The sequence below is a fragment of the Gymnoscopelus microlampas genome (assembly GCF_963454915.1).
Source record: "Gymnoscopelus microlampas genome assembly, chromosome: 2".
In the NCBI taxonomy this organism is placed as follows: Eukaryota; Metazoa; Chordata; class Actinopteri; order Myctophiformes; family Myctophidae; genus Gymnoscopelus; species Gymnoscopelus microlampas.
The window spans coordinates 16555916-16564222 of record NC_139939.1 but is presented as its reverse complement, the minus strand read 5'-3'; the positions used below and the strand labels follow the sequence as shown (position 1 = coordinate 16564222).

Sequence of the window (8307 nt, the reverse complement as noted above, 5' to 3'; positions counted from 1 at the left end):
GTACTTCTACTTTTACTTTTACTTTAAGTATTTTTTAAAGCATGTACTTTTGAATACTTAAGTATATTTAAAAGCAAAGATTTTTTACTCTTACTTGAGTAACATTTTGACTGAGCTACTTTTAATTGTAGTGGAGTAAATTTGACCAAGAGTATCTGTACTCTTACTCAAGTACTGGGGTCGAGTACTTTGTCCACCTCTGCAGGTGACCAGTCCAGAATTCAAAATTCACTTGAGTAAAAGTACAAAAGTATTGGCATCAAAATATATTTAAAAGTACAAAAGTAAAAGTGCTCATTATGCAGAATGTCCCATTTCACAAGTTTTCAAGTGTATAAAAAATCTTTTGAAAATAGCAGATCTACAAGCTCACAATGCTTCACATCGCAAAGCATTGTGAGCTTGTAGATCTGAGGCCGTGTAGCCAAAGTCTACACGGCCTCAGACCTGACGTGAGATCTGAGCGTGCCGTACGCTGAAGTCAAAGTCACAATAGATTGTTAAAAAACGAAGATTGCAGCGACCTCGCCATACCCCCATTATTTGGTCTTTGATAAATGAGGGCCAGTATGTATAAAACAATGTCTGGGGATGATGAGTATGTTAATAAACCTCAAGTGTTGGACTCAACCATTGCTCTGTGCATTGATCACATGGCAAAATGTGTTGCACTGCTGTGTACTGATGGCGTAAGAGTAAAGGCTGCTTTAAAAAGAGAAGGATGTGTTTCCACATCCTTGTGTGCAAACTTTGTTGGGGGCAGGTTCCCTAAAATTAGAAAAGGTGCTTCTCGGAGCCGAGGTCTCCGCCAGGTCAGGTAGGTCATTGTGGGCCTGCAATATTTGGAATTCACCAATCAGGATGGAGAGAGCGAGGCCTAGTTTAATATGCAAAAAGAGAGTGTGTGTGTGTGTGTGTGTGTGTGTGTGTGTGTGTGTGTGTGTGTGTGTGTGTGTGTGTGTGTGTGTGTGTGTGTTTAACTGTAGAGAGATCATGCTGTCAGCCACAGCCTACTTACGCATTGTGGTTGATATTTACAAAATGAGAAACAAAACTAACTTCTTCATATAGCAGGTGTTACACCACACAGCCTAGCAGAGGAGAAGTGTGTGTGTGTGTGTGTGTGTGTGTGTGTGTGTGTGTGTGTGTGTGTGTGTGTGTGTGTGTGTGTGTGTGTGTGTGTGTGTGTGTGTGTGTGTGTGTGTGTGTGTGTGTGTGTGTGAGAGAGAGAGGGGGGGTGGATTGTTTTTACTGGTGCACAGAGTATGAGCTGTCACATGTGATGTAAATGTAACAGTGCTGTCTACATTTAGGACAGTGAAGTCATGTAAGTCATAAAGGTATACAAATGGCTGTGGCTGAGCATTCTGAATTCCTAGAGGTAGACAATGTAATCTATGAGGCTACTGAGATCACGACTAGAGCTCAGGAGAAAGATCAACAGAAGATACAGTTGTCTGGTAAGAGATGATACTAAAATAAAAAAATCACAAAGAAATATTTTAACGGATTTTAACTGATCTCACTAACTTTCTCAATGTGTGTGTGTGTGTGTGTGTGTGTCCTCCAGACATAAGGCCGTACAAGTGGTTTGGAGTCGGTGTTGGATTGCTTTGTGCTGTTCTAGCTCTCCTCAACATTGCTGTCCCTCTCTATCTCTGTAAGTCAAGTTTAACATTTATTTTTTGTGTTATTTATTTCCTTTTATTACAATCTTCTGTACATGTATGATGATCCAACATGTGTAGTTTCAATACACTAGTGTCTAGCATGTATATGATACCTCTAAAATGATGCTTTAACTTGGCAGTCATCATTTACATTGTTACACTCAACATTAGCATGTATTAGTATGTCTTTTTTACACATACCTTTGTTTGGAAAAAAAGCTATGCCTCCATCTCACTAGCGCTGGGTGGAGAAAGATATGTCCCATCTTACAGTAAGCTTCAACAGCTTAAGTAGGCCTACACAGTCAGAGGTTCCATCTAGAGGTATGTTAGGGTCTGGCAACCATTTTTTATCCTAATATGAGGTTGAATGCCCTACCATTAATGCACCATAGCCATTAGCAGCCCTCCCTATCCAAACCGTATAACCCTTTACCCCCTTGGTTATTTTCCTTATTGTCTCCACCAGGCCGAAAGGCAAAACATTTTTTTTTGCTATTACTCCTTCAGATTCTCTCCAAACATCACGCAACGGTACACAGTATCTCTATAGTCAAGTGATCACGACGGACGTGTCCGATATTTAATATTCCATCCTAATTGGCTAACATTGGCTTAATAAGTTTGCAGGATAGGTCCGTTTTCAGCAAAATGCCTCAAATCATGAACGCAGCGTGCGTTTTCCATGAAATTTTGCACGCACATTCCCACTAGGCAGAGGAAGAAATGCCACCCTTTTCATATTGGCCTGTTATAGCGCAGGTCTAATTTAGCAAAACAATTTTTTGGAACAAAATGCCTCAAATTATGAATGCAGTGTCTGTCTTCTCTGCTCCGAGAAGCAATTTTTCTAGTTTTTACTTTTTTCACTTTTCACTTTTTTTTCACTTTTTCTAGTGCTCGGAGGAGCACTTTTTCTACTTTGAGTTAACATTTATGTTCTGCATATATGTGGGGGTGGTTGGGTAAATTAGGGAACCTGCCCTTCTAAAAGTCTGCACACAGGCCTGTGTGGAACCACATCCTTCTCTTTTTAAAGCACTTTTTCGAGTTTTCTTTATTTTACTTAGAATTTGTAGTCCTGTTCAGTTTTTTTGGTTCATTTGTTTCATATTTATTTTATTTACTAAGTACATTTTTGAACATTAAATACTATATTGTATTAGTTCAGTGTGATTGTTTTTACAATATTGTCACAAATCTATAGAAATATTTGAATAATGAATATATTATTATTTGTTGTAATAGTAGCAGCAACAGAAGCTGTAGCAGCATTGGTGATATTATTATCTCTGCCAGGCCCGGAACGGCTGGGGGCGGGGATAATGTTTTCACCTCATCCATGTGTTTGTTGTTGAGATGCCAATCTCATGACGCAATTCCCTATATAGGTCACGCCCATGTCCGCCAGACAAGATTTTCTGCCGTTTTGCATTGTCTTCAAAACACACTTTTTGCACTACTTCTACAGATTTTGTCCAAACAACAAATGTTACAAATGTCACTGTTTGTTGAAGAAATGTGATGTTTTTCAAATTAGCCACAATGGGCCTGATTCACTAAGCTTAGGTACGCACAGATTTTATACTTCTCTATAGAGTGCACCTCCAAAACCGCCTGACTTGTTGTGTCATGACGGCTGCACCCCACGACTGACGCAGCCCTGGGTAGGCAACCAGGCCCGGAGCTCCCATTTTGTAAATATTGTTTCCATACAGATCAGTCCAACATGGTGGCGAAAGAACAACTAGTGAACAGTTACAACCAATTACTGGACAGCAACAACAACCTGACTGAAGAGAGGGACCAATTACATGTAAGGAACAACAACCTGACCAAAGAACGAGTCCAGTTACAGGACAGTAACAGCAACCTGACTAAAGAGAGAGATAATCTGAAGAGGAGGCTCTGTGGTCAGTGAGACATCACTGTTTCTATTCATTGTTATATCGTGATGTTCATCATTTGTCATTCATTTCTAGCTATCTTCATTGTTTTATTGTTAGAATCACCTGGATGGCAGAAACTTGACAGAGGTTGTTATTACATCTCTACTGAGGAGAAAACCTGGGAGGAGAGCAGACAGTGGTGTAGAGACAGACAATCAGACCTGATTGTCATAAAAAGCAAAGAAAAACAGGTACAACTGTGTGTGTGTGTGTGTGTGTGTGTGTGTGTGTGTGTGTGTACTTTTGTGCGTGCTGTAGGCTAATCTAATCCCCTTTTGGAGAGACAACGCTATTGTACAGTTTGTACATCAGTAACCAGTAGCTTTTCTGTCCAGGACTTTGTTAACAGTTTCAACAAGAGAGTGTGGCTGGGTTTGACTGACAGAGAGAGAGAAGGATCATTTAATTGGTTGGATGGAACATCACTGACCAGACCAATGTAAGATCTTCATTTTACCTTCATCTCTATAAAAAACAACAAAGTCTTGTGCACACCTGATTAGTGATGGGAAAAACAGTTCATTTCGGTGAACGAACGATTCTCGTTCAGTTCACGGCAAAGACTCGTTCAAATGATTCGTTCACGTTCTCGTTCAGTAGCGCTCCGGTCCCGGCGGAGCGTATGCGATGCGCTACGCTACGCTAACTGCATGCAACTGTGTGTATCTGATCCCACTGACATGACTGCACCGTCTGTACAGAAACACAGCACTGTCATTCACCATCTAATTGCACCATCTTCTTTGTAATATAATGTGTAGAAGTAGTACATTACTGCAATATATAATGTCAATTTATTTGTATTTGTCGATAATTATTTATAATAACAATACTAATTTTATACAATGCAGCCAAAGTCAGTACACTCACATGACTATGGATTTCCAACCATGTCTTTAACTACTATTAACTTCATGAATAGTAGCTGTAGCATACTATTTGCATCTTCTACTCAAACTAAAACGTGTTAATTGACCTATCTGTCCTTTGCCTAGGACCATGCATATTTATTTCTTTTGATACTTAAATGTGGCGCTAACACTATCTGTCTTTTGTCCAGGAACAACAGTAGGCTACCTTTATTTCAATTCAAATAGCAATACACATGCATGTCTATACTGGAGAACTCTACAGCACAGCTTTCTGTCTGTCTGATGGTCTGTCTGTCGCGGGAGGAATAACAGCCCGCCTGTCGTGTGTGCGGTGTGCGGGGGAGGGGGAGGGGGGGCATGAACGAAACCGTGAACGCAACAGTTTCGAGTCATGAACGTGTTCGTTCACGCTCACGGCAAAGAACTAGTTCTTATGAACGGATCGATCATGACCGACACATCACTACACCTGATCAGCTCAGACACAGGTGCGTAGGCAGGGATCAGGCATATATAATAAAATAAAATGACCCGCACACCGTCTATACACTTGCACAATAGGGCCAACTTTATTTAAGCTTAAATAAAGTTGTCCCTATTGTGCAACTGTAGACAGGTTTTATTTTATTCTTTACATTCATTCTTTATCTTTATAAATTATGGAATTGTGCGTGTGTGCGGGCATGTGAGGCCGCAAGCGTGCCTGTGCGTGTGTATCTGGTATCATTTCTTTTGCTATTACTCCTTCAGATTCTGTCCAAACATCACGCAATGGTACACAGTGGCCCTCATTTATCAACGCGGTGCAGCCCGAATAATGAGCGTACGGCGAGATCACCGCACCTTTCGGCATTTATCAATATATCCTGACGTGGGCTTCATCCTACCGTAGGCTGAAATCTCACGTCTGGTCGAGACCAGTTGTTGACGTTGGCTGCACCCGTTTATTCCATTCTAGACCTGCGGAGCAGCATTGTTTGACTGTCTGAGAGGCACATAATCCACTCATAAATCTGTATATCTACACTAATAAATAATCCCTGTGAAAATATAACATTTTATAAAGTAATTTAAACAAACTGCTTTAACAGTCATTCAGATAAGATTGTAGATCTGTCTGTATTGAAAATAGCAGATCTACAAGCTCACAAGCAAGGCGGGGCGAGCGGGGGAAACATGCTTTTTTTGGGTCGTATTCTGGTTCTTCATGTCGTGAAGTCGGGCGTTTTGTGAATATTTAAGGGCGTGTTATTTAAATGACGCTCGTTTTCAGACGTGAGATTTATCAAGGCTGGGACCAAATGTCCGCTCGGATCGGCTGTGTAGGATTTGTTGATAAATGTGACTTCGACGTTGGTGTACGGCCGAATATATGGAAAAATATGCGCCGGTTTATACGCTGCGTTGATAAATGAGGGCCAGTATCTCTATAGTCAAGTGATCACGACGGATGTGTCCGATATTTCATATTCCATCCTAACTGGCTAACATTGGCTTCCAAAGTTTGCAGGATAGGTCCGTTTTCAGCAAAATGCCTCAAATCATGAACGCAGCGTGCGTTTTCCATGAAATTCCCACTAGGCCGAGGAAGAAATGCCACCCTTTTCACATTGGTCTGTTATAGCGATACCAGCAGGTCTAATTTAGCACACAAAAAATGGAACAAAATGCCTCAAATTATGAATGCAGTGTCCACTTGCTGTGAAAGTGTGTTTCTCAGGGACATCTGATTTATCAGGTGGGGGCGGGGGGGTGAGCAAGGCACTGATCGCATGTCAAATTATCATTAGGGGCTATCCCCCCAATGGTCTGATACTACAAACACCCGTTTGCCACATTCAGTAAGATGCTCAAGACTGTCGAAATGTTGCACAAACTGGTCAACACCTACTGCTTTTCATGAAATACACCCTATTGTCGCTGTCAGGCAGAAACCTTGTTTCTCGAGATTTCAACCTTTTAGGTTTTTCTGAGAGTGATTCGCAAAGTTGACAACTATTGATGTAACATCAATGTTTGTCCTAGTAATAGTAAATTCAGGTTCTCAGGAACATTATCGCTTATCAATTAATTGATGATCGATCAAGAAGGTGAACCAACTATCAGTTAATGATTTAATAAAAAATGTGCATCCTTAAACCTCTCGACTCTCACGAGACATTATGTTGTCGACTTCACTGTCCAGTTAATTTGCGTCTTATATCTAGAATATAATTTGAGGTAATGAAAGAAATATAACATTTTGATTGAAAAAAAACATCCTTGTAAAGATATTGTACTGAATTAAATGTTCCTACTTTTCCAGGTACTGGATACCTGGTGCCCCTAATAACAAAGATCTCAGAACTAATGAAGAACAAGACTGTGTTGAGTATTATGATGGGTCTCTACCTGGTTTTCCTTACAGAGGATGGAACGACCTGACGTGTTCTAACAGTATCAACAACTGGATCTGTGAAAGAGATCTGTGCTGAAATCATAATTTTCACAATGTATCAGTTACAGTAGCTGGTGTGTTGGTACAGCTACATGATGGCTGTGTTTGCATGAGGTAGTTTGTGTGTTTGCTTTGTTTTGTCTGCCTTGCATATGGATTACAATTTATATTCATATTTTCATTATTAGTTATTTATATTTAGGGGAGCCTATAACATGTGAATACATTTATTGTAACTGCCATCTGTTCCGTATTAATACCATATTTCATCTAGATGAATGAATTGTGTTTTATTCTTGAAATAATGCAAGACTTTTTTCCTGTTCATCTCATCTCTTTAATATAAAGCAATTTGAGTGTGTTATACAAATAAAGTTAATTGTTCCTGTTCCTGTTGTTGTAAGGACTGACACCAAATAATGCGTAATTTGTGTAACGGAACATCAACTTCCACTTGCCCTATTGCACGGCACGGCCCACAGGCCTTATCCTGAAGGGACAAACGTGGCATCTTTACATGGGGGCAGTGTTGCTGCTTGGAACATACAGTACACAAACTCAACAAAGTTGTAGGATCCATGTTCAGGTGCCAGTCACACACCTGCCAGCAGTGTGTGCTTGTCGCTCAAAACAAGATTACCAACAGAAGCAATTCTTTTGGAGGTGCTACTCAAACGTTTAGCTGTGTTGCTCATTCCATGATTCCATGATCCTTACAAGTTATACCTTGTTGTAAAGGTGACTAATCAACGATAAAAAATATATAAAATACAATACCAATTGGTATTAATGAAGGGGACCAATAATCGACCAAAGTTACGTTTCCGAACTTTTTGTGAGGAGTTTATTTTAGTGAGCAAAAAAGAAAATGCTGTCCATTATTTTTTTTTTCTTTTATTACAATCTTCTGTACATATACTGTAAGATGATCCAACATGTGTGGTTTAAATACACTAGTGTCTAGCATACATGATTGATACCTCATAAAATGATGCTTTAACTTGGCAGTCATCATTTACATTATTACACTCATCATTAGCATGTATTAGGGCGGTTACACTTTGTTTTACACATACTTTTGTTTGGAAAGCACTCATGTAATGAAAGTTGCTGTACAAATATATAATACTAATCCTGTGTGAATAGGGCTTTAGTTGCTTGTTGAGATACTGATACAAAAACAGATATGTGTGCCTTAACTCTGAGAGTGTACACTTGTACACACTCTCAGAGTTACAGACCCATAAAGGGTCCATTTGGACCCCTGGTGGTCCCCATACCCAACATCGAGAACCAGTGTTGTACATGGCCTTGTTCGGCATCTCTCCAAAAAAAACGACCCCCTCCCCTCGATCGCCCTCCCTCCCTCTCCCCAGACG

General features: G+C 40.2%; 1 protein-coding gene across 1 annotated transcript; it reads left to right on the top strand.

The window, feature by feature from the left end:
* Positions 1-1337: 1337 nt before the first annotated feature.
* LOC311064668 (uncharacterized protein) lies at positions 1338-7318 on the top strand. The gene is made up of 6 exons (XM_084084580.1): positions 1338-1460; positions 1571-1660; positions 3389-3583; positions 3677-3810; positions 3955-4058; positions 6797-7318. Exons 1-6 carry the CDS (start codon positions 1349-1351, stop codon positions 6963-6965), a joined length of 804 nt encoding a protein of 267 aa, XP_083940706.1. The 5' UTR covers positions 1338-1348; the 3' UTR covers positions 6966-7318.
* The last annotated feature ends 989 nt before the right edge of the window (positions 7319-8307 follow it).

Excerpts from the sequence above, each read along its gene's own strand:
- LOC311064668 (XM_084084580.1), top strand. The coding sequence starts at position 1,349 with ATGGCTGTGGCTGAGCATTCTGAATTCCTAGAGGTAGACAATGTAATC. Across the intron at positions 3,584-3,676 it reads TCTGAAGAGGAGGCTCTGTG|AATCACCTGGATGGCAGAAA; the intron begins GTCAGTGAGACA and ends TTTTATTGTTAG. Across the intron at positions 3,811-3,954 it reads TAAAAAGCAAAGAAAAACAG|GACTTTGTTAACAGTTTCAA; the intron begins GTACAACTGTGT and ends TTTTCTGTCCAG.